Source organism: Hyla sarda, chromosome 4 (assembly GCF_029499605.1).
Source record: "Hyla sarda isolate aHylSar1 chromosome 4, aHylSar1.hap1, whole genome shotgun sequence".
Classification (NCBI taxonomy): domain Eukaryota; kingdom Metazoa; phylum Chordata; class Amphibia; order Anura; family Hylidae; genus Hyla; species Hyla sarda.
Window position 1 is genome coordinate 267,514,205 of NC_079192.1, and position 26,486 is coordinate 267,540,690.

The window sequence follows — 26,486 nt, forward strand, 5'->3', positions numbered from 1 at the left end:
TTATATTTACCATGTATGTACTTTTTTTAAGCATACATTGATATATATTTATTTTTTATTCCATCTACCATGTACATTTTTATGTCTTTATCAATAAATATATATATATATATTTTAATATACTGATTTGTATTTATTTGGTGTTGGGGTTACATTGTGGTACGCCTTTGGCGTTTGTAGGTATACACATGAAGAAAGTTATGCCTTCCCTGGAGACACTACCCCCTACAACTCTGTATCAGAAGTTTAACATTGGTAAAGGCACTTCCTTTAAATGGATATCCCCATCCTCAGTACTAGAAAAAGTGAAGGGCACTCCATGGTGAAGTATTATCAGTACAGGTAACTGCCTAATGTGATTTAGTGCTTACCACAGTGTTACCCAACCAGGGTGCCTCCAGTTGTTGCAAAACTACAACTCCCAGCATGCCCGGACAGCCAAAGGCTGTCCGGGCATGCTGGGAGTTGTAGTTTTGCAACAGCTGGAGGCACCCTGGCTTAAAAAGAGGTTGTGCTAGCCAAGCACAACACTGGAAAAGCACCCCCCCCCCTGCAGCCTTCCGTCCTCAGACAGCAAATAAATACATTTTCCTCTAGAAAATGACAGGACTTAGTTGACTTGACGAAAAGGTCAGAAAAACAATGGATATATTTCTAGAATGCAAAGCATTTCACAGCTAACAGCCACTTCATCAGGCATATCAGATACAAGACGATCAACACATATATAGCAACGAGTTAACCCATGAAGGACCAGGTAGTAGTGAACGTGTGAACAGGCAAAAACAATATATACCAAAAAGTACCGATATATACAACATGTATAAAGTGCATAAAATCACATATATATCCTAAGTCTAATGACATAAACAAACACACATTAAAGGGTAGCTCCCACCATCCCTGCCTATTTCCCATCTATCCCTAACCTCCTCCCTGCCTAATTTATTTATTTTTATACTATTTTTACTATATAAAAAATGCAGTTTTGTCTGCCTGGCGTGACGACACTGATGCCTGCTGGGGCTGACTTCCGCCCTTAGTTCATCTACACAGGGTGCCTCCAGCTGTTTCACCACTACAACTCCCAGCTTGCCCTGACATCTATGCTGGGAGTTGTAGTGGGGAAAAATTGGAGGCACCCTGTGTAAAAAACAATACATGGCCGCGGCGCAACCCGAACCCCTCCCCTGAACCCCGCTACCCGAACACCCCCCCACCCCCCAGACATACCAGGACAGTGCTGCGACAGGCAGGACAGCAGCGACGGGATGCCGGGAGGCGGGGCCGGCGTGCAAGGCCAGGGAGCAGGGGAGCCAATGCCCGCTTCTTCTGTTCTCAGCGCTCGCTCCCGCCTGTTTGATTGACAGGTGGGAGCGAGCACCGCAGTGAGTGAATTCCGACTCATTGACAGGCTTCAATGAGTCGAAATTCACTAGTGACGTCACTGCCAAATGCATTCGGCCACTAGGAGGGCGACCCCTAGTGGCCGAATTTAAAAGTGATTTTAAACTGTTTTAAAATCACTTTTTTTAATTAAAGTATATTAGAGATATGTTGTAGTACTTAAGTACTACAGCATATCAATTTTTTTTATTTCATGACAGTGCCCATTTAAATACATATTTATTAGGCTTATACAAAACCTAACGAGTATTTATTTCCAGGCTGCTTTCACACTATAATAATACTTCCGTTATAAACGCCTGTCATAAAAATCTTGAAAATCGGCCATTAGAAAATCCCATTATAGTCTATGGGATTTTTCTAATAGCTGTTTTAACCCGTTATCACCCGTTATTAATAACCATTATTTTGAGCATGCACTATTTCTCCTGTTCATTCGCCCATCAGAAAATAACGGCCGTTTTTAATAAAGGGAATAAAGGGCGATAACGGGTTAAAACAGCTATTAGAAAAATGCCATAGACTATAATGGGATTTTCTAATGGCCATTTAATGGCCGATTTTCAAGATTTTTATGACGGGCGTTTATAACGGTAGTATTTGAAGTATTTTTATGGTGTGAAAGCAGCCTAAGTGTCAAGCTTTATTCCTGCATGTCTCAACTATTGAAAATATTTTGACTGGTCAATTTTTCCAGTCAGTGACACGTTTCACAGATCTGGACTGTCTGTACATTGTATGTTGAGTCTGGTTTCAATTTACAGTGGTCCAGAAAAGACCATTGTATGTTGAAACTATTGTATGCTGAGGCCATTGTAAGTTGATGGATCATTGTACAGTGATCCCCCGACTTATGATGGCCCCGACATATGATCATTTCAACATATGATGGCCTATCAGAGCCCATCGTATGTTGAAGGCAGCATCGAAATATGATGCTGCTGTGTGTCGGGGCCATTGTACAAACAGCTATCTGAGAGCGCTGACAACTTCAGCAACTGACAGATAGTTGTTTAATGTGCCCCGTGTGCCCCGTTCTGCCTCCTGTTACTCACATGCTGTCCTGCTATCTCATACAGGCTTCCACTGTGAGCTCCGTGTAAGCCCCGCCCCCCAGTGCAGCCATAGCCAATAGCCTGCAGCATCTTGCTGCAGGCATCCAATGAGCTTCTGGCTGCCCTCCCCTTCCTTTCCTATAGAGCTGTAGTCGGCAGGATCGTAATGGAGGACATTCTGTCCCCCCTGAAGGTATTTAAAGAACTGTACAGTACTGTATGCGATGTCACACATCACATGCAATACATATACACACTATACATCCCATACATCAATGTTTCCCTATCAGTGTGCCTCCAGCTGTTGCAAAACTATAACTCCCAGCATGCCCAGACAGTCAATGGCTGTACATGCATGCTGGGAGTTGTAGTTGTGCAACAGCTGGAGGCACCCTGGTTTGTTAAACACTCCCCATACACAATGGTCATCCCAGAACCAATTTCCCATAGAGATATGTATTCAACATACAATGGTTCCAAGGCCCCAGAACCAATTACCATTTTTACATAGACATATGTACTCGACATATGATGGTTTCAACATATGATGGTTCTCCTGGAACCAATTAATATCATATGTTGAGGGACCACTGTATATTGTTTTTGGCTGTTTACTATAACTTGGTCCTTCATGGCTTAACGCCTTGCTATATGTATTGACAAGGATGCATCTATATGATGAAGTTGCCGTCAGCCGTGAAACACGTTGCATTCTGGGTAATAATTCCATTATTGTTCTGACCTTTGCATGGAAGTCTACTCAGTGCCACTACAGACCTGTCATTTTCTGGATGAAAATTAGCATCGGCATCCTCAGCTCTAGGCAGTGTTCAGAACCCCCCTAGAGAATGAGTGGCACACTCCTTTTTTCTCAAGATCCGTGGCTGTCCCAGTGGTCAGACCACCACCTGCCAATAGGGGAGATGGGAATACTCCTGGAGGGTGTATTCACATGTACAGTATCCTGCACATATTTAAGGAAGAAGCATCATGCAAAAAAAAAAAAAAAAAAAAAAAACCTTATCCCCATTCAAAGGATAGGAAATAAGTTTTAGATCGCGGGGGGTTCAAGCACTAGGGCCCCCACAATCTACTGTTTGGAGCCCCGGTTCTCCTTCACAGCAGCGCATCACGACCCCCGTTCGGCAATCTTCAGCTCTCCCATAGAGCTATATAGAGGGGGCGGGGATCGTGATGCGCCGCTGTGAAGGAGAGCCAGGGCTCCAAAACAGGAGATTGCGGGGGGCCCAGCGCTTGGAGCCCCCCGCGATCTAAAACGTATTCCCTATTCTTTGGATAGGGGTTAAAGGGGTATTCCAGGAAAACTTAGAGATTATATATATATATATATATATATATATATATATATATATATATATTGCAGGCTGCGTGGCGGGGAGCGGGATGTGCGGCCATCACGGTGTGCCTCCAGTTGTTTCCCCACTACAACTCCCAGCATGCCCTGACAGCCAGTAGATATCAGGGCATGCTGGGAGTTGTAGTGGTGAAACAGCTGGAGGCACCCTGTTAGGAGAACTAAGGGCGGAAGTTGGCCCCCAGCAAGCATCAGTGACATGGTGCCTGCTGGGGAAGTCTGCCTGGTAGTGAGCACACTACCAGGCAGACTAAATGCCATTTTTTAAATATAAAAAAAAATAAAGGCAGGGAGGGTGTTAGGGATAGAAGGGCAATAGGCAGGGACAGAGAGAAGAAAAAAAAAACAAAAAAAAAAAACATGATGGTGGGAGCTAACCTTTAAAGGACTCAAGGTTTTTTTTTTCTAAAGATCATAAAGCTTTCAGTTTTCCACCTACAGACCCATATGAGGGCTTGGTTTATGCGCTACCAATTTTAATTTGTAATGACATCAGTCATTTCACCACAAAATCTATGGCAAAACTCCCAAAAAAATTTGTAGGAGAAAAAAAAAAAAAAAACACAACCATTTTGTAATTTTTAGCGGCTTCCGTTTCTACACAGTGCACTTTTCTGTAAAAATGTATTTTGTAGGTCCATACGGTTAAAAGGATACTAAACTTATGCAGGTTTATTTTATGACTGCACCAAAATTACCGTAGTAGGTTTCAAATAGTCATCTTCTGACCCCTATAACTTATTTTTCTGCATACGGGGCTATATGAGGGCTCATTTTTTGCGCAGTGGTCTGTACTTTTATCGGTATCATTTTTGTGTTGATGGGACTTTTTGATCACTTTTTATTAGTTGTAGGGTATACAAAATGACCAAAAATATGCAATTAACGCCATTCCGTTATCCTGTAAGCTGATTGGGACACCGCATTGATCCCAATTACCCCGACTGAGCTGCCTTGAATACTTTTTTTTTTTCCCCAAGTTGATTGCCGCCTAAGGGGTTAATGCCGGGCATCACCGCGATTGGTGATGTCTGGCATTAGACACGGGTCCCGGCCATTGATGGCTGCCGGGGCTGATCCTGGTACTGCTACGCCCTGCGTCCAGAAAGTTTAATGTGCAGATTTAAAGGGTTACTCCGCTACCCAGCGTCCGGAACATTGAGTTCCGAACGCTCAGTGCGGGCTTCCGTGTTCACACCCGCCCCCTTGTGACGTTGTGCCCTGTCATGTGACGTCACGACTCGCCCCCTCAATGCAATTCTATGTGAGGGGGCGTGGCAACCGCCGCACCCCCTTCATATAGACTTTCATAGAGGTGGCGGGCGTGAACGCGGCAGCCCGCACACAGCATTTGGAACATTGAGTTCTGGACGCTGGGGAGTGGAGTAACCCTTTAAAGCTGCAGATTTCAGATGTAAACTAAATGACTGAACACAACTTGAGATCTGCAGCTTCAAATCTGTGCAGGATACTGTATGTGTGACTAGACCCTGAAGATGAATAAGCAAACTCGACTGACATGCATAGCTTTATAATGAAGTGTTACTGACAGACCTCTCAGACCAACTGTACATGGCCACCACTCATACCATGTCCGGTGATGTCTCCCCTCACCTATCATGTGACTAGTGGACCCTTCACCTGCTCGGTCACTCACCAGACGCGGCGTGCCTCTGCCCCACAGTCCTCGCTGAGGAGATTTCCAGGCCCCGGTGCCGGCAGCCATCCCTGCTCTTGGATTTAACCCTGTCAGATACACGGAGCCCGGGACAGTCCTCGCTGCCTCAGCCGCTATCACACCGGTTCAGCGCTCACTTCCGGGCACCTAGTGGCCATAGCTGGCAGTACAGGCACGACACTTCCGCTCCGGGGCATAGAGGGGGCTGACGTGCAGAGACTGTGGGCGCTGTGGTGGCGCTCAGTTGTTACAAATCCCTGGGATCAGAAAGGCGGACAGGGGCTGGAGCTATACAGTACTGCTATAACCTCTGTACTAATAGCAGCCTTCCCCTCAGCATACAAACAATGGACATCTTCTGTGACACAAACTAAATAAATATACCATTTTAGTGTTTATTGGAACTTCTGAAGGGACAGTCACATCACACTTTGTTCACCTTGAGTATATTAAAAAATACTGTTAAAAAGATATTCAGCGTGGCCAGGATTACCACCTTTCTTGCAAAAGAATACTGGCTATAGAAATTTGCATAATTAATTATATATGCGTGAAGGAAGCCCCGTCACGTACAAGGCCACCGTCAGCAAATTAACCCCTCAGCCTCCGCAGTCTGGCAGTGAGGTCCACAGCTGGGGGCAGGTGTGGATTGACAACTTACATACTGCCCACATACAATAAAAAGTATTTTTCCTTATTTTAAAAAAATATATAATTTTAACCCCTTAAGGACTCAGCGTTTTTTCCTTTTTTGCATTTTCATTTTTTCCTCATCACCTTCTAAAAATCATGCTTTCAATTTTGCACATAAAATTCCATATTATGGCTTATTTTTTGCGCCACCAATTCTATTTTGCAGTGACATTAGTTATTTTACCCAAAAATCCACGGCAAAAAATTCATTGTGCTACAAAATTGAAGAAAAAATGTAATTTTGTAACTTTTGGGGGCTTCCGTTTCTATACAGTACATTTTTCGGTAAAAATGACACCTTCTCTTTATTCTGTAGGTCCATACGGTTAAAATGATAGCCTACTTATATAGGTTTGATTTTGTCATACTAGTGAAAAAAATCATAACTACATGCAGGAAAATTTATACGTTAAAAATGCTCATATTCTGACCCCTAGAACTTAGAAAATTAGCTGGTATGAGGGCTAATTTTTTGCGCCGTAATTCGAAGTTGTTATCAGTACCATTTTTGTATTGATCGGACTTTTTGATCGCTTTTTATTCATTTTTTCATGATATAAAAAGTGACCAAAAATATACTATTTTGGACTTTGGAATTTTTTTTAGACCGTGCGGTTTAATTAACAATATATTTTTATAGTTCGGACATTTACGCACGCGGCGATACCACATATGTTTATTTTTATTTACAGTTTTTTTTTATGGGAAAAGGGGGGTGATTCAAACTTTTATTAAGGAAGGGGTTAAAGGGGTACTCCGGTGCTTAGACATCTTATCCCCTATCTAAAGGATAGGGGATAAGATGCCTGATCGCGGGAGTCCCACCGCTGGGGACCCCCGTGATATTGCACGTGGCACCCCGTTTGTAATCAGTCCCCAGAGCGTGTTCGCTCCGGGTCTGATTACTGGCGACCACACGGCCGGCAGCGTGTGACGTCACGTCTCCGCCCCCGTGTGACATCACGCTCCGCCCCTCAATGCAAGCCTATAGGAGGGGGCATGATAGCTGTCACGCCCCCTCCCGTAGGCTTGCATTGAGGGGCAGAGCGTGACGTTACACGGGGTCGGAGACGTGACGTGACGTCACACGCTGCCAGCCGTGTGGTCGCCAGTAATCAGACCCGGAGCGAACACGCTCTGGGGACTGATTACAAACGGGGTGCCACGTGCTAGATCCTGGGGGTCCTCAGCGGTGGGATTCCCGTGATCAGGCATCTTATCTCCTATCCTTTGGTTAGGGGATAAGATGTCTAAGCAACGGAGTACCCCTTTAAATTACCTTTAGTAACTTATTTTTCACTTTTTTTTTGCAGTGTAATAGCTCCCATAGGGACCTATAACACTGCACACACTGATCTTTTACCCTGATCCCTGCAAAGCCATAGCTTTGCATGGATCAGCGTTCTAGGGGCTCGATTGCTCAAGCCTGTAGCTCAGGCTTGGAGCAATCAAACGCCGATCGGACGCAATGGAGCAAGCTAAGGGGGCCTCCGCTTGCGTCCTAGCTGATCGGGACATCACCATTTTATCGCGATAGTCCCTATCAGCCTGACTGAGCTGCCGGGAAGCGTTTACTTTCATTTTAGATGCGGCGATCAACTTTGATCGCTGCATCTGAAGGGTTAATAGCGCGTGGCACAATGATTGGTGCCGCGCGCTATTAGCCCAGGGTCCCGGCTATCATTAGCAGCTGGGACCGACCCGGTATGATGCGGGGTCACGGCGTGACCCCGTTTTAAATACCGGGGCAAGGCGTACAGTCACGCCCTGCGTCCTTAAGAGGTTAAATAAATCTTTTAATACCTTCACATATGAGTTATTACTACATACTGTCCCCACATATAAATTTACTATTTACTGGTCCCCACAAATGAATTTATACTATATACTGACTCCCATATAGGAATTAATACTATATACTAACCCCATATATGAATTTATACTATATACTGACCCCCATATAGGAATTAATACTATATACTAACCCCATATATGAATTTATACTATATACTGACCCCCATATAGGAATTAATACTATATATTAACCCCATATATGAATTTATACTATATACAGAGACCCCCCCGACCTACGATGGCCCCGACATACGATAATTTCAACATGCGATGGCCTCTCAGAGGCCATCGCATGTTGAAGGCAGCATCAACATACAATGCTTTTGTATGTCGGGGCCATCGCATTGTATGTCGGGGCCATCGTATGTCGGGACCATCCGGTGATGGTCTCCTACCTGTCCGTGGGCCTCCGGAGCGTCCTCTTCAAGATCCCCTGTATCGCCGGCGCTCTCCATATTCATCATCACGTCGCAGCGCACGCCGTCCCATCATCCAATAGGAGCAGCATGTGTAGTGATGACGGCGACGTGAGAGCGACGTACCCAGGCAGCAGAGACGTTCCGGAGCGCGGGGACACCCTGGGGACGTGGCGACAGCGATGAAGCGCAACATCCAGGGCAACAGTCACCAGTGGTGACGGGTCCAGAGCGGCGGGGACACGTGAGTACAACTTCCTATACTTTCCATTGCACGGATCCCTCAACATACGATGGTTTCAACAAACGATGGTTCATTTGGAACGGATTACCATAGTATGTTGCGGGACCACTGTACTAACCCCATATATGAATTAATACTATACACTGACCCCATATATGAATTTATACTATATACTGACCCCATATATGAATTTATAGTATATAATTTTCAGCGGCATGATTGATAAATATATATGCTGCTTATTAGTGCACAACCCACTCTTGGTGGTCATTAGTGTGACCTGTGCCCTAGTACCCCAATCTGTATATAGAGATTCACCCTACCTTAACCTCTTAAGGACTGAGCCCTTTTTCACCTTAAAGGGGTTCTCCGGTGCTTAGACATCTTATCCCCTATCCAAAGGATAGGGGATAAGATGCCTGTTCGCGGGAGTCCCACCGCTGGAGACCCCCGTGATCTTGCACGCGGCACCCCGTTTGCAATCAGTCCCCGGAACGTGTTCGCTCCGGGTCTGAATACCGGCGACCACATGGCCGGCGGCGTGTGACGTCACGCCTCCGCCCCCGTGTGACGTCACGCTCCGCCCCTCAATGCAAGCCTACGGGAGGGGGCGTGACAGCTATCACGCCCCCTCCCATAGGCTTGCATTGGGGGATGAGATTTCTAAGCACCGGAGAACCCCTTTAAAAGGGGTACTACCGTGCTGACAATTTATCCCCTATCTAAAGCATAGGGGATAAGTTGCCTGCTTGCGCGGGGTCCCGCCGCTGGGGACCCCCGCGATCTCGCATGCAGCACCCCGCCCTCATCAGGCTCTGGAGCGAACATTGCTCCGGGTTTGATGAGTGCCGATCACGTGGCCGAAGTATCGTGACGTCACGGCTCCGCCCCATGTGGCGTCACGCCCCGCCCCTTAATGTAAGTCTATGGCAGGGGCGAGACGGCTGTCTCACCCCCTGCCATAGACTTGCATTGAGGGGCGGAGAGTGACGTCACACAGGAACGGAGAAGTGACATCACGATCACCGACCCCGTCAACAGACCCGGAGCAGATGTTCCCTCCGGGGCCTGATGAGAGTGGGGTAAGGCGTGCGAGATCGCGGGGGTCCCCAGCGGCGGGACCCCGCGCGATCAGGCAACTTATCCCCTAAGTTGTCAGCACGGTAGTACCCCTTTAAGGACTCAGACCCTTTTTTTTCAATTCTTACCACTGTCACTTTATGCATTAATAACTCTGGGATGCTTTAACCGATTATTCTGATTCAGAGATTGTTTTTTCGTGACATATTCTACTTTAAAACACAGTGGTAAATTTTCATCGTTACTTGCATCCTTTCTTGGTGAAAAATCCCAAAATTTCATGAAAATGTAGAAAAATTTGCTTTTTTCTAACTTTGAAGCTCTCTGCTTGTAAGGAAAATAGACATTCCAAATAAATTATATATTGATTCACTAATACAATATGTCTACTTTATATTTGCATCATAAAGTTGACATGTTTTTACTTTTGGAAGACATCAGAGGGCTTCAAAGTTCAGCAACAATTTTCCACAAAATTTTCAAAAACTGAATTTTTCAGGGACCAGTTCAGTTTTGAAGTGGATTTGAAGGGCCTTCATATTAGAAATACCCCATAAATGACCCCATTATAAAAATTGGACTCCTCAAAGTATTCAAAATGACATTCAGAAAGTGTGTTAACCCTTTAGGTGTTTCACAGGAATAGCAGCAAGGTAAAGGAGAAAATTCAAAATCTTCATTTTTTTACACTCGCATGTTCTTGTAGACACAATTTTTTTAATTTTACAAGGAGTAAAAGGAGAAAAGAAAAACAAAATTTGTAACCCAATTTCTCTTGAGTAAGGAAATACCTCATATGTGGATGTCAAGTGCTCTGTGGGTGCACTACAAGGCTCAGACGGGAAGGAGACAATGGGATTTTGGAGAGTGAGTTTTTCTGAAATGGTTTTTGGGGGCATGTCACATTTAGGAAGCCCCTATGGTGCCAGAACAGCAGAAAAACCCCTATATGGCATACTATTTTGGAAACTACACCCCCCCAAGGAACGTAACAAGGGGTCCGCCGAGCCTTAATACCCCACAGGTGCTTGACGACTTTTCGTTAAAATCTCATGTGTAAATTAATGAATTCATTTTTTTCACTAAAATGCTGGTTTTCCCCCAAATTTTTCATTTTTACAAGGGGTTTTAGGAGAAAATGCCCCCCAGAATTTGTAACCCCATCTCTTGAGTATGGAAATACCCCATGTGTGGACGTCAAATGCTCTGCTGCGCACAACAATGCTGAGAAGTGAAGAAGTCCCATTTGTCTTTTGGAAAGCAAATTTAGCTGAAAATGTTTTTGGGGGGGCATGTCGCATTTAGGAAGCCCCTATGGTGCCAGAACAGCAAAAAAAAAAAAAACACATGGCACACTATTTTGGAAACTACACCCCTCAAGGAACGTACCAAGGGGTACAATGAGCCTTAACACTCCACAGGTGCTTGACAAATTTCTGCCAAAGTTGGACGTGAAAATGAAAAATTTGATTTTTTTTACTAAAATGCTGGTGTTACCCCAAATTTTTTATTTTCACAAGGGGTAATTGGAGGAAAAGCTTCCCAAAATTTGTGTCACGCCGAGCGCTCTGGGTCCCGCTGCCTCCTCAGAGCGCTCACGGCGTGCTTCTGTCTGCAGCGCTCCGGTCGGCATTGCTGACCGCGAGCGCTGCTCCCTAGTCCCCGGAGGGGACGCGATCCGGGGCATGGCTCGTGCCCGCCCTCGGATCGCGCCCCATGTCACTCACCTCTCGCCCCCGTCTGCTTCCTCCCGGCGCGCGGCCCCACTCCCTAGGGCGCGCGCGTGCCGGCTTGCTAAAATTTAAAGGGCCAGTGCACCACTTATTGGTGCCTGGCCCAATCACTCCCTAACATATAAAAACCCACTTCCCCTTCCTCTCCTTGCCGGATCTTGTTGCCTTGTGCCCTGAGAAAGCGTTATAGTGTGTTCCAAGCCTGTGTACCTAGACCTTCTACTGTTGCCCCTGACTACGAACCTCGCTGCCTGCCCTGACCTTCTGCTACGTCTGACCTCGCCTCTGTCTAGTCCTTGTGTATCGCGCCAGTCTCAGCTGCCAGAGAGGTCGAGTCGCTATTGGGGAACACGACCTGGTAGTTACTGCCGCAGCAAGTCCATCCTGCTTTGCGGCGGGCTCTGGTGAACACCAGTAGCTGCTTAGAACCGATTCCCCAGTACGGCCCGCGTCATCGCCTCTCTGGCACAGAGGATCCACCTCCAGCGTCTTCACCAGCCGCTAGTCCAGACCCTGACAATTTGAAATCCCATTTCTTCTGACAATGGAAATACCCCATATGTGGATATAAAGTGCTCTGCGGGCAAACTACAATGCTCAGAAGAGGAGGAGTGCCATTGAGATTTTGGTGAGAGAATTTGGTTGGAATAGAAGTGGGAGGCCATGTGTGTTTACAAAACCCCCTGTGGTGCCAGAACAGTGGACCCCCCACATGTGACCCCATTTTGGAAACTACAACCCTCACAGAATTTAATAAGGGGTGCAGTGAGCATTTACACCTCACTGGTGCTTGACAGATCTTTGGAACAGAGGGCTGTGCAAATGAAAAATAAAATTTTTCATTTTCACGGACCCCTGTTCCAAAAATCTGTCAGACACCTGTGAGGCGTAAATGCTCACTGTACCCCTTATTACATTATGTGAGGGGTGTAGTTTCCAAAATGGGGTCACATGTGGGGGGTCCACTGTTCTGCCACTATGGGGGCTTTGTAAACACACGTGGCCTTCAATTTCAGACACCTTCTCTTGCCAAAATCCCAATGGCGCTCCTTCTCTTCTGAGCATTGTAGTTCGCCCGCAGAGCACTTTACATCCACATATGGGGTATGTTCTTACTCAGAAGAAATGGGGCTACACATTTTGGGGGGCTTTTTTCCTATTCTCCCTTGTGAAAATGAAAAATGTAGGGTAACACCAGATTTTAGTGAAAAAAAAAAGTATTTTTCATTTTCACATCCAACTTTAACGAAAATTTGTCAAACACCTGTGGGGTGTTAAGGCTCACTTTACCCCTTGTTACATTCCGTGAGGGGTGTAGTTTCCAAAATGGGGTCACATGTGGGTATTTATTATTTTGCGTTTATGTCAGAACCGCTGTAAAATCAGCCACCCCTGTGCAAGACACCAATTTAGACCTCAAATGTACATGGCATGCTCTCACTTCTGAGCCATGTTGTGTGCCCGCAGAGCACTTAACGCCCACATATGGGGTAGTTATGTACTCAGGAGAAATTGCATTACAAATTTTGAGGGTCTTTTTTCCCTTTTACCGCTTGTGAAAAGTAAAAGTATGGGGCAACACCAGCACGTTAGTGTAAAATTTTTTTTTTTCTTGCACTAACATGCTGGTGTAGACCCCAAGTTTACCTTTTCATAAGGGGTAAAAGGAGAAAAAGCCCCCAAAATTTGTAACACAATTTCTCCCGAGTACGGAGATACCCCATATGTGGCCCTAAACTGTTTCCTTGAAATACAATAGGGCTCCGAAGCGAGAGAGCACCATGCACATTTGAGGCCTAAATTGGGGATTTGAATGCGCCACAAAAATACCGTATGGCAGTGTTTCCCAAACAGGGTGTCTCCAGCTGTAGCAAAACTCCCAGCATGCCTGGAAAGTCAGTGGCTGTCCGGCAATACTGTGAGTTTTTGTTTTTCAACAGCTGGAGGCTCCGTTTTGGAAACGTACAAGACTTTTTTTTTTCTTATTATGGGGGGACTGTGTAGAGGTATTTAGTGTTTTACCTTTTATTTTGTGTAGTGTAGTGTTTTTAGGGTACATTTACATGGGTGGAGGTTTACAGTGAGTTTCTTGCTGGGAGTTTGAGCTGTGGCAGAAAATTTGCCGCATCTCAAACTTGCAGCAGAACTCGTAAACCCGCCCGTGTGAATGTACCCTGTAACCTCCAGCTGTTGCAAAACTACAACTCCCAGCATGCACTGACAGACCATACATGCTGAGAGTTGTAGTTATGCAACAGCTGGAGGCACATTGGTTGCAAACAACTGAGAGTTTTTTTTACTTAACTCAGTGTTTCGCAACCAGCATGCCTCCAGCTGTTGCAAAACTAGAACTCCCAGCATGTACAGTCTCTCAGTGCATGCTGGGAGTTGTATTTTTGCAACAGCTGGAGGCACACTGGTTGCAAAACACTGAGTTAGGTAACAAACTCTGTTTCACAACCAATGTGTCTCCAGCTGTTGCAAAACTGCAACAATCAGCATGCACTGACAGCCGAAGGGCATGCTGAGAGTTGTAGTTTTGCAACAGCTGGAGGCACACTGCTACAACTCCCAGCATATCCTTTGGTAGTCAGTGCATGTTGGGAGTTTGCACAGACTACCAAAGGGCATGCTGGGAGTTGTAGTTGGAACTCCAGCATGCCCTTTGGCTTTGCATGCTGAGAGTTGTTGCTAAGCAACAGCAGGAGGTGAACAGGCCTCACATCCTGCTGTATCCTGCCGCTGGGACCGCTAATGCTGCCGCCACCGATCCTGCTGCTCCTGTCACTGCCACCGATCCTGAGGGGACCCCCGCCGGACTAGGGCAAGGTAGGAGACCCCCGCTGGTGCCGATCTCCACTCAGATAGCTGTCCTGATCACCGCCCAGCAGGTCCGTGATTGATCGGTCTATCGCGATAAAAAAACTCCTGCTGGGTAAGGGTGAATGGGGCTGTCTCAGACAGCCCCATTCACCCTTTTTTCAGGGTCACCAGAGACCCGATTGACCCAGAATAATCGCAAATCGCAGGTCTGTATTGACCTGCGATTTGCGGCAATCGCCGATATTGGGGGACCTCAGTACCCCCCTGGGCGATATGTCGGGATGCCTGCTGAACGATATCAGCAGGCATCCTGGTCCAGTCCCTGCCTGGCGTGCGGCAGGGGCCGGAAGAACGCAGGGCGTACCCATACGCCCTGAGTTCTTAAGGACTCGGAAACGGGGGCATATTGATACGCCCTGCGTCCTTAAGGGGTTAAATAATACTATAACTGAATACCTCCATACCATGATTGGATAACACCGTCATAACAGAACTGAAAAATACCACCATACCAAGATTAGATAACACCACCAACCATGACTGCAAAATGCTGCCATACCAGAACTGAAAAATACCACCATACCAAGACAGAATAACACCGCTATACCAGAAATGTAAAAAAAAAATTCCTCCAAACCAAGACCAGATAACACTGACATACCATGACTGAACAATACAACTATACCATGACTGGATTACACCCCCATACCAGAACTGAAAAATACCACCAAACTGTCACTGAGTAAAAATCAATATACTGTAAGCCAATATTAAGACCATATTGTGAGTAAATACAGTGGACCGATACCTCACACGTAATCACTAGCATACCATGTACTGCATACTGGACAAATTATTAATCCCACTGCAGCCACTTTGTGTGTTTTTTTCCTGCTCTTGCCTTCAAAAACTGGACATTTTCACATGTAATGTGTGTTATGTGAGTTATTTTTGTAGTTTGGGGTACAAGCCATCATTCTGCATATGAGTCTATTCACACGGCACAATTTCCGGCAGCAGATTCCGACCGCAATGAAAATCCCATACACGTCTATGGGTTTCAGCACTCCCATTGACGGAATTCCGCAAGCGGAAATTCAGAAGTGTCAACGGTAGTTAGGAAACCCATAGAAGTGTATGGGGTTTTCATTGCAGGTGGAATTCCGCCATGTGAGTAGACCCTTAGGGCACGTTCACACGTGCATATTTTTCTGCATGTTTTTCTGCTGATTTTCACACCCATTGAAGTCAAAGGGCAGCAAAATCAGCTGCAGAAAATCAACTAAGTGCAACAAAATATGCCTCCACACAGGCGGATTTGTTTTCAAACTCACAGTGGGAAACGCTCTGTGGGGTGTCTGTGGCAAATATACAGCAGAAAAATTTCCGCTATGGAAAAAAATCAGCCACAGACCGTATTGTAGTCATCAGGGTCCGTGGCTGATGTTCCACAGCGGAAACTCTGCTGCCAAAAATCTGCTGTGGAGAACCTGCCCCCATTCAAACTCACAGCGGGAAACACGGTACGAGTTTGGAAACAAATCTGCTCATATGAACACACCCTAAAGGACAGTTCACACATGCATATTTTCTACTGCAGACTTGCTGTAGCAGATTTAGCTGCCCATTGAATTCAAAAGGTAGCAAATCTGGAGCATAAATAAGGATGTGTGAACTGACCCTAAGGCTAAACTGTATTTCACAGAGTAAAAATGCAAGGACTACAACTCCTAGTGTGGTCTGTCTCTGCCCCCTAAGGCTAAGTTCCGACTTGTTTTTTTTTTCTGGCCCAAAAAAAAGGCAGAAAAAAACGCCACAACATTCTCCTGTGTTTGGCGTTTTTTTCTTGCATTTTTTCAGGCGCTTTTGCCTTTCAGTGGAAATTGCATTTTTGGCCCCTTTGGCTTTTTTTCAAAACTTCATGGGTAAAAAAAAAAAAAAAGGATGAGGTGGGGATTTTATGTGGGCGGAAAGGGAACGAAAAATGTAGCCGACAATAATAAAAATGTAGAAAGGGGCTATTTAACCTCTTAAAGGGTAGCTCCCACCATCCATTTTTTTTTCTTTCGTTCCCTGCCTATTGCCCATCTTTCCCTAACCCCCTCCCTGCCTTAATTTTTTTTTTTTCTATTTTAGAAATGCCTTTTTGTCTGCCTGGTAGTGTGTTCACTTACCAGGCAGACTTCCCCAGCCGGCACCCCGTCACTGATGCCTGCTGGGGCCGGCACTTCCGCCCTTAGTTCACCTATACAGGGTGCCTCCAGCTGTTTTACCACTACAACTACCAGCTTGCCCTGACATCTATCGGCTGTCAGGGCATGCTGGGAGTTGTAGTGGTGAAACAACTGGAGGCATCCACTAACCCCCGCATCCCCCCCCCCCCCCGCTGAAAGCAATGCATGCGGCGCTAACCCCTGCCCACTCCGGTGAAAGCATTACACTTGTTTTTGCATAGCGCTGTGGCCGCGGCGCTAACCCCTGCCCGCCCCGCTGACAGCAATACATTTGTTATGGCTGCGGCACTATGCAAACCCCCCCCACCCCGGGCGCTAAAATCCCCCCCACCCCAAGCAGACATACCCAAGTGCTGTGCTGAATCCTTCCTGAGGCAGCAGCAGCGGCGTATGCCGGGAGGCGGGGCCGGTGTGTGAGGCCAGGGAGCCAATGCGCTCTCAGCGCTCGCTCCCTGCCTGTCTGATTGACAGGCAGGGAGCGAGCGCAGGCTGAATGAAAAGGACCGATGCCCGGCCGCATCAGTCCTTTTTCAGCCATGACGTCATGCCAGGCTGCAGCCGGCCACTAGGAGGGAGAACCCTAGTGGCTGGTTTTCAAACGTAAATTACACCATATTAATAAAATAAAAAAATAATGAAACTATATTAGAGATATGTTGTAGTACATAAGTACTACAACATATTAAAAAAAAAGTTGGTGACAGTACCCATTTAAGGACGCAGGGCGTACCACCGGGTCGGTCCCGGCTGCTAATGATAGCCGAGACCCTGGGCTAATAGCGCCAATCGTTGTGCCGCGTGCTATTAACCCTTGTAAAATTGCGATGTCCCGATCAGCTAGGACGCAAGCGAGGCCCCCTTACCTTGCTCCGTCGCGTCCGATAAGCGTTTGATTGCTCCAAGCCTGAGCTACATGCTTGAGCAATCGAGCCCCTAGGACGCTGATCCATGCAAAGCTATGGCTTTGCAGGGATCAGGGTAAAAGATCAGTGTGTGCAGTGTTATAGGTCCCTATGGGAGCTATAACACTGCAAAAAAAAAAGTGAAAAAAAAAGTTAATAAAGGTAATTTAACCCCTTCCCTAATAAAAGTTTGAATCACCCCCCTTTTCCCATAAAAAAAACTGTGTAAATAAAAACAAACATATGTGGTATCGTCGCATGTGTAAATGGCCGAACTATAAAAATATATCGTTAATTAAACCACACGGTCAATGGCGTACTTTCAAAAAAATGTAAAAGTCCAAAATAGCGTATTTTTTATCACTTTTTATCCGATCAATGCAACAATGGTACCGATAAAAACTTCAGATCACGGCACAAAAAATGAGCCCTCATACCGGCCCATACGCGGAAAAATTATAAAGTTATAGGGGTCAGAAGATGACAATTTTATACATATGAATTTTCATGCATGTTGTTATGATTTTTTTCAGAATTCCAACAAAATCAAACCTATATAAGTAGGATATCATTTTAACCGTATGGACCTACAGAATAAAGATAAGATGTCATTTTTACCGAAAAATGCACTACGTAGAAACGGAAGCCCTCAAAATTTACAAAATGAAATTTTTTCTTCAATTTTGTCGCACAATGAATTTTTTTTCCATTTCACCGTGGATTTTTTGGTAAAATGACTGATGTCACTGCAAAGTAGAATTGGTGGCGCAAAAAATAAGCCATAATATGGAATTTTATGTGTAAAATTGAAAGCGTTATGATAATAAGAAGGTGATGAGGTAAAAATTAAAATGCAAAAACGGAAAAACCCTGCGTCCATAAGGGGTTAAAGAGGATGCAACCGGGCATCATTTTTCAAACCTTATACGTTTATACGGATTAAAATTTGTACACACGTTTTTATAAAGTTTTAGTCAGGTTTTGAGGAATCCGCTTTTTATGAAAAACCTGATACGGGAACTGTATTGCAAAAACGTGATGTGAACCCAGCCTACACTCATCCACATCACATTATCGTCTCTTTCGTTTCTTGCTTCCCCCAAAGTGACGTATAGCCGGGAAATCCGCTGCTCCACGTAGGAATGCGTGAAATGACGTAACGAGAACGGGGGAATTCTCGCGAGAGTTCAGTTAGTCGGGCCTGGATCTCGCAGGGTACCGGCTGAGTCCACTCTGCGCCATGACTGAGGCGGCAGGACGCTCCGCTTCCCCCCGAGAGGAGGGCGAGCTGGAGGACGGGGAGATCAGCGATGACAGCGTCAGACCCGACAGTCCCAAGCCCGTCCGCCACCGGCCCAGCAGCCGTGGACATTCGCACCAGTACCATGGCCGTCCGTCACGGCCGCTGCTACCCACACCGCACGGCTATAGGCCTAAGGAGCAGTACCGGCTGCCGCCCCGCATCCCGCAGCCCTCCTCCGTAGGGGACATCGGCTCCAGGCCTTCCTTCTGGCAGCGCAGCCATGACACGCTGGGCCGGTTCCGTTCCCGGGGCAGAGGAGGGCGCTTCTGGGAACGAGAATGGGTGGACCGAGGTTCGAAACCCGGCGGACCGAGACCCAACAACTGCGGCTGGAGGGACCCTTCCCCCCGAAAACGTATCCTTTATTCTGACAAGAAGTGGCGCTGAGGGGAGGCCTGCCAGGTCACTGAGTGCACATCACACTATGTACACAGGGGGCGCCCTCCAGCATACATTACAGCTGGCCATACATATCCTGTGTATTTGGGGAGATAAGAACGGAGCATGTAGGGAAGTCATCATTCAGCCAGGTGTAGGACAGGTTCCTATGTCCAGTGGAAATGTCCCCTATATCTCAAATAGGATCACTAGGTGACTACAGTATTTGCCTATATAAAGCAAAGGGTCCGCTGCGTCCATTAACATTACGGGCACCTTGTTTTTGGCAAACGTATGAACCGACCATTATTGGCCTTTCCTTAGTGCAGTGTTTCCCAACCAGTGTGCCTGCAGCTGTTTGAAAAATTACCCTACGTGACCTCAACGTTCATGCGCCATTCTTGTGACCACTGCTGCCAGTTACTGGCCATGTGACATACTTGTTCACAACGCAAGGCGGAGATAGTGTCACATGACCACAAAGGAGGGGGATTGTAATATCTTTACATTGAGGAGTCTTATAGGGTTAAAGCCACGTTCATGTGTCATTTCACACCCCTAAACTATTACCGAAGTGAAGTGGCAGCTATGCTGTGTGAACTTAGCTACCTCTGTGGCATTAGGCCACTAGTTAAAGGGGTAGTCCAGTGGTGAAAAACTTATCCCCTATCCTAAGGATAGAGGATAAGTTTGATTGCGGGGGGTCCGAACGCTGGGGCCCCCCCATGATCTCCTGTACGAGTCGGAGATTGCCAAAGGCAGCGCTCCGGCTCTGCCATAGAGTTGTATTGAGGGGGTGTGTCCGCCACCTCTTCATGCAGTGGTCAGCATGCCCCCTTCCCGCGGGCTGTCGGGGGGGCCCCAGCGGTAGGACCCCCTGCAATGTGAAACTTATCCCCTATCCTTAGGATAGGGGAAAAGTTTTTCACCACTGGATTACTCCTTTAAGTATCGATGACCTACACCAACAAATGTCACCTCGGTGGGTCTTTTCATAAAAGCTAGAATATTGAAGTAAACGAGAATCGGCAAAAACCTTTTTATATGTTGATAAAAATATGTCATGTTTCTATATATATATATATATATATATATATATATATATATATATATATATATGTTGACTACGCTTCACTATGGCATTCTGCAAAAAGCATACTGTTCACGATATGTTCTTTTCCAACATGGGAGTCTGTAGGCGATATCATAGGTATAGGTCTGGAAATCCTGCCAATGTACCTCCAGGTAAAGACAGGATAAAAATGAAGAGCATTGTTGGCTCCGTTCACACTCTGCTTGCAGCAGCCTGTGTGATCTTGGTTGAGATTTGCTGCTTAGCTCACACATAGTGGAACTTAGGAGCATTGTGAACTGCGCAGATCCATTGTGGAAACTTAGTGAGGAAGTTCCTTGCTGAATTTCTATAGTGTGAGCACCCATGCTTATAGGTAATCTGCCATCAGTATCTCCCACACTAACCTGTTGTACGGACTTGTAGTGTGGGTGACAATTACCAGTCCCTTCCCCGTGCCGCCACAATCCTCATTCTTTCAAACATGCAAACTACATTCTGGATGCGCGGTGAGGTTGGACTACATACGATGGTAATCCATTCCAAACAGATCATCGTTTGTTGAAACCATCGTATGTTGAGGGATCCGTGCAATGTAAAGTATAGGACAGTGGTCTTCAACTTGCGGACCTCCAGATGTTGCAAAACTACAACACCCAGCATGCCCAGACAGCCGTTGGCTTGCTGGGAGTTGTAGTTTTGCAACATCTGGAGGTCCGCAGGTTGAAGACCACTGGTAAAGGAAGTTGTACTCACCTGTCCCCGCTTCTCCGGACCGTCACCGCTGCCCGGGATGTCTCCGTCCATCGCTGTCGCCGCGTCCCCGAGGTGTCCCCCGATGCTCTGGCAAGGCCTCTGCTTCCCCGGCATCCTCGCTCTCCGTCGCCGCCATCACGTCGCTACGCACGCCGCTCCTGTTGGATGACGGGACGGCGTGCGCGGCGACGTGATGATGACGATGGAGAGCGCCGACAATGCAGGGGATCCCGAAGAGGACGCGGCGGAGCCCCGAGGACAGATAAGTGATTGTTACCGGACCACACGGCGCACCGTAAACGGCTATCCGGTGGCAGCTGAAGCAGTCTGCGCTGCTGGTTAGCCCTTCATGCGATGGCCCTGACATACAAAAGCATCGTATGTTGATGCTGCCTTCAACATGCGGTGGCCTCAGAGAGGCCATTGTATGTTGATATGATCATATGTCGGGGCCATCGTAGGTCGGGGGGGGGGGGGGTCACTGTACTGAAGAACTAGGATTGCAGTAGAATGAAGCGTGGGCCGGTAAGCATCACTGTCATCCGCGCTGACAGCCTGTACTACAGGTTAGTGTGGACGATGCTGATGACAGATTCTCTTTAGAGAATTTGAGATGTTTGATGGCTTCCATTTGCAGGAAGTTTTTCGCTTCTGGTTAGGGGGTAGTCAGGGTCTTTGCCAATCTAGAAGTACCCAGAATATGGCTGCAATAAAATGACGGTTTTTTCAATCATCTATCTTAGTTATGTTTTCTAAGCCAGTCCCAGCTTCAGTTAAAAGCAGATCGCCACCAAGGAAATCTGCTCACTCCGAAGAAGAAAGCTTTGAAGAACTTCTCTTAAAATATAAGCAGATTAAACTAGAACTTGAATCAATAAACAAGGATGAGAAGCTTGTTCTCAAGGAAGATTCAGTAAAAGCAGAAGTATGTGTTGTGGAAAACACAACTGTACCTCCTGCTCCAGAAGAAAAAAGTATTGTGGAAGAAGTGGCCACTGAGGCCGTGGTCAAAGAGAAGCCACCAGTATTGGCATTTCAGGCCTTTGAGCTGAAACCTCTTAGGCAAAAGCTAAAACCAGTCTCTGAACAAAAAAAGCCAAACACCTTGGAGGAATCTAAGCCAAGTGAAAGTGTATCTGAAGAAAAATCTGACCAGAGTACAGAAAGTATAAAGGGTATGTCCACCATTACAACTACTATTCTTACCATCCATCAGGGAAAAATAACATTGCCAATGTTTTTTTATTTGTATTTTTTAACAATATCCAGACCTATGCATGTTTTTGCTAACAGACTACAGAGCTGTCATACATCCTTATACCTTTATCGGTAACATATGTTTTGTACATAGGGAATCATTGCAGGATCAGACTTTACAGGGTTTGTTCATAATCTGTTGAAGGACAACTCCGGGATATGAAACTTATCCCCTATCCTAAGGATAGGGGATAAGATTCAGATTGCGGGGGATCCGACCGCTGGGGACCCCCGCGATCTCCCGTACGGGGCCCTCGGCTCTTTGCCAAAATAGCGCATTTCGACCACCGCATGATGCGGCGGCCGACACGCCCCCTCACCACATTTGTATGGCAGATGCAGTGCTCCGGCTCTCCCATAGAGATGTATTGAGGGGGTGTGTTGGCTGCCGCGTCATGCGGTGGTCGGACACCCCCTCTGGCCACTGACTGCCAGGGTCCTGTACGGGAGATCGCATCTCGAATACTGTTTATTTAGGAGAAGTGGGGCGTTTCTTCTCCAAATTAGAAACAGGGACTGGAGTCTCAGCAGTGAGAGCTTACTGTTTTGGCAGCTGCTTTTAAGCCTGGAGAGTCCACTATGAGGGTGAGGCTATGTGTACTGTATGTGAACAGAGGGGAGAGCAGCTAAGAGAGAAGGGTTCCTTTGTATTATGGAGCCATAGTAGTAGCAGGAGGAAGCTAGAAGCAGCAAGAACAGCAGTAAGATCAGTCATAGCTTTCATTGTGGTGTGGCTGCCGCAAGCTAACTCTGTGAATCTTTACCATTACAATAGGCCCAGAACTACAGAAAGGGAGTCATACAAAGTGGTGTTCTGAAGTGAAATAAATAACTAGCCCCATATTTATCACATGCCCTGTAGCATGTAATACTCCAAGTACACCACCAAAGTTTATGTATAACGTCAGTGCACACACACTGACATTGATAAATGTCCCCCTATGTATCTACAAAGTTACTTTATAGCAGTCTTTTCTTATCATCCCCATGATCCTGCACGCCGCACCCCATTAAAATCAGTCCCCGGAGCGTGTTCGCTCCGGGTCTGATTACTGTCAATCACGGGGTCGGAGCGTTGTGACGTCATGGCTCCGCCCCGTTTGTCGTCACGGCTCCGCCCCTCAATGCAAACCTATGGGAGGGGGCGTGGCAGCTGTCACAACGCTCCGTCCCCGTGATCAACGGTAATCAGACCTGGAGCAAACACGCTCCAGGGACTGATTTTAATGGGGTGCGGCGTGCAGGATCACGGAGGTCCCCAGTGGTGGGACCCCCACGATCAGGCATCTTATCCCCTATCCTTTGGATAGGGGATAAGATGTCTAAGCGCCAGAGTACCCCTTTAAGAGAGCAAGTGTATGTGTGTGTGTTTTTTCCTTTTTATATTTGTTTAGTTTCATTGGAAAGTTATTTTTTCCTTTTAAAAACCTTGAAAAATAATAGAATGCTTTCCATTAATCAGTGATGTCAGCTAATCGATGGGAAATGTAGCATGCTGCACTGTGTCCACAAGGCTCTGGGTTAATGCTGGAGTGCAATTTTATTGCTGTGCATTCTCCAAAAACCTAAATGCTTTAAATTTTTACAGAACCTGATCAGATTGAGACCTTTCCTGAAGATATTACTGCGGATGTGGTTGCGGTAAGTCATTGTTATTTCTGGTATTAAATATGGAACCAGATTTGCAATATTGACCTCTCTTCTGTGTAGAAAATTAGATGCTAGTGCAGTGCCAGGTGTATCACTATAATGACTGAAAAACTTTGCTTACTATTGCATTGTTCTTTAGTCACATGGCAACTAAAAGAATGGACCTGGCCTATTTTCCTAAAACTGCTTTTGTGGCAAGTATTTTTAGAGCTGGAAGGAAAACATGTTTTCTTTTGGTTTAAAGTATACCTGCCAATATAAAAAAAACATATATATTTTGACGTGTCCCAACATTTTTATTTGTTGGAGTCTGATTGTTCAGACCCTAAAAGATCATGTGCTGGGAGAGAAGTGTTTGGCTGCTGTGTGTCTGAGACTAGGACATCCCAATAGACTTACATTAGGAGACCGTCCAGGTCAAGTGACACAGAACTGGAAGAGAACATCACGTGATCGTCGAAGACCCCAACCAATCAGACATATCAAAAGATTATTTCTGTGACAGTGCTCATTTCATTTGTATATGATTCTGTCTCCCAGGCTGCCTAATAAAATAACAAACACTTTAACTCGCCTTTCTAGATACCTTAAAGCTCCAGTATCGGGGCGTCCCGTCCGTGGCCGGCGACACTGCTTTTCCCCAAGCTGCAGAATGTAGTGTCTATAGCTGGGGAAACTGGAAGTGCCGCTCACCAATCCCTGGCCAAGGGAGGACACTGCTGTGACCTGTGATTGGTTGAGCGGAGCTGTAATGGCATGGCTGCCTCCGGGAAGAAGATGGGGAGACTGGGCTCCCTGATCTCAACTCTATGAGGGAGCGGATGAAGGGGAGTTAGTGTTTATTTTATTAGGCAGTCTGGGGACAATACAGAAATAATAATAATTTACCGGACAACCCCTTTAATGAAAATGTTTAATTTCAGAAACCTGCTAAAGAGGAAGAGGAATTGTCAGAACTCCACTTGCGCCTCTTGGCTTTGCAATCTGCAAGTAAGAAATGGCATCAAAAAGAACAATTAGTAATGAAAGAAGGCAAGGAGAAACTATCAAAGGGCAAGATGGAACTACTGAAAGATGGGGGGAAGCCAGAACTCCAAAAGGAAAAGAGCAATACAAACTCTGTTATGCCACGCAAACTTAGTAGTGTAGCTAATGCAGGTAAGCTAGCAGCCTACACAACATTCTGGAGTGGGATTCATCCTATATGCTGTGAATGGTGATTCTGGAAAACAAGTTTCTCGTTCGGCTCCATTGGGGGACACACAGACCGTGGAGTATGTGCTGCTACCACTAGGCAACAAAAAGAAAGTCTGCCCCTCTTGGTAGGATATACCCTGCCTACAGACTCTGAGCTAATCAGTTTTAGCTTAGTGTCTATAGGTGGCAGACACAGGTCTGGCGTTCTCCAGATCTGGTCTTTTACTTTTTTTAGTACAGGGAACGGTTTTTATCTTCCGATCTCCCTTTTATTTCCTTGTTTTTAAGTGGGGATTCAGAAGCACGGCGCTACCTGTTCCCCCATATGCAATGAAGGGGCACAGGCATAGAGTTATGCACTGTCAACCCCTTCTTGCCACCGGCCAGCACCTGGGGTTGTACCTTGGGTCCAGGTCCCTCTACCTTCCCTGCTCGTCTCTCTGTCTCAGCCCGGCATGATGCAGGTACTTAATAGCTGGCTGAAGACTTCAGTAGATAAGTTTCTCTGGGACAGTATGAAACTTACCTACTGAAGTCTTCCAGGGTCTTTGTTTGTCTCCTGGGCCAGCACTGTATTCGGGTGCATTCTCCTGGCACTCTGCAGAGCCACAGTTCGTTCCTCCTATAGCGGGTGGTGTGCTGACAGTCTTGCGCTCTCCCTGTCGGCTGCTCTGCGCGTGCACAGCCAGCAGCTACTTTTACTTCGGCCGCCTGCATGTATAAGGCGCCCGGAGCGTCGAGGGTCATTAATCGGTGCTTTGTAGCTCCGCCAGACTGACTTTTCGGGGGCTCCCGGCCCATCTACCCCCACCGTCCTTTGACAGGGGTCATGTCTGGGTGCCTCCTTCATTTCCACCAATGAGGGTCTGGCTACATTGGGTTCCACCTCCTTATGCTGGAACCTCCCTCCTCTGCCCTTCCAGCTACAGTCTGCTTCTTCTGTCCGTCTGAGGGACACAGAAACCGGGTGAGACTTCTCCTTCTTTCTTGCTGACTTCTTTTACTTGCATTATTGTCAGAACCCAGACCTGACCACCCCCCCCCCCCCCACCCCCTCCAGATCGGCCACTATGGTCCTGGTCACTTATTACTCTTGTGTGGGCTGCAAAACTAAAATGCCTGGTGGTTCCGCTAAATCCACCTGCACCACTGTGCGCCCCTGCCCTCCTGGATCTTACTCACTCCTAGGATGTTCTGCCGGAGCGTGCGAGCTCTGTCCCCCCCCCCCCCCCGGAATGGGTTTCCTCCCTATCCCAGTCAATTTCCGATCTGGCACGGGATTCCTGTTCTGTGGGGACTGCCTTGGAGCGATCTTCCTTGCGCTCGCTATCCAGAGGGGCTCACTCTCCTTCCCCTGACAAAGGCCCTAAGGTGTTATC

The 26,486-nt window shown here is 46.6% G+C and overlaps 2 protein-coding genes across 7 annotated transcripts in view; one reads left to right on the plus strand and one right to left on the minus strand.

Moving 5' to 3' along the window:
• TMEM19 (transmembrane protein 19) overlaps positions 1–18,588 on the minus strand; it is a 37,608-nt gene extending 19,020 nt beyond the window's left edge. For 2 of the 4 annotated variants that reach the window (XM_056574119.1, XM_056574118.1), the window contains exon 1: positions 5,495–5,708. The gene's annotated coding sequence lies outside the window, so the exon portion shown is untranslated. Of the gene's footprint in view, positions 1–5,494; positions 5,709–18,450 lie in introns of those variants that run through there. The other 2 variants (XM_056574122.1, XM_056574120.1) reach the window with 2 other exon arrangements.
• A 1-nt stretch (position 18,589) lies between these two features.
• Positions 18,590–26,486, plus strand: part of ZFC3H1 (zinc finger C3H1-type containing) — a 101,533-nt gene continuing 93,636 nt past the window's right edge. For 2 of the 3 annotated variants that reach the window (XM_056574115.1, XM_056574116.1), the window contains exons 1-4: positions 18,590–19,152; positions 21,771–22,178; positions 23,849–23,901; positions 24,834–25,068. In XM_056574115.1, the coding sequence (XP_056430090.1) occupies positions 18,735–19,152; positions 21,771–22,178; positions 23,849–23,901; positions 24,834–25,068 (1,114 nt within the window). In that variant the 5' untranslated portion in view covers positions 18,590–18,734. Of the gene's footprint in view, positions 19,153–19,342; positions 19,389–21,746; positions 22,179–23,848; positions 23,902–24,833; positions 25,069–26,486 lie in introns of those variants that run through there. The other variant, XM_056574117.1, reaches the window with a different exon arrangement.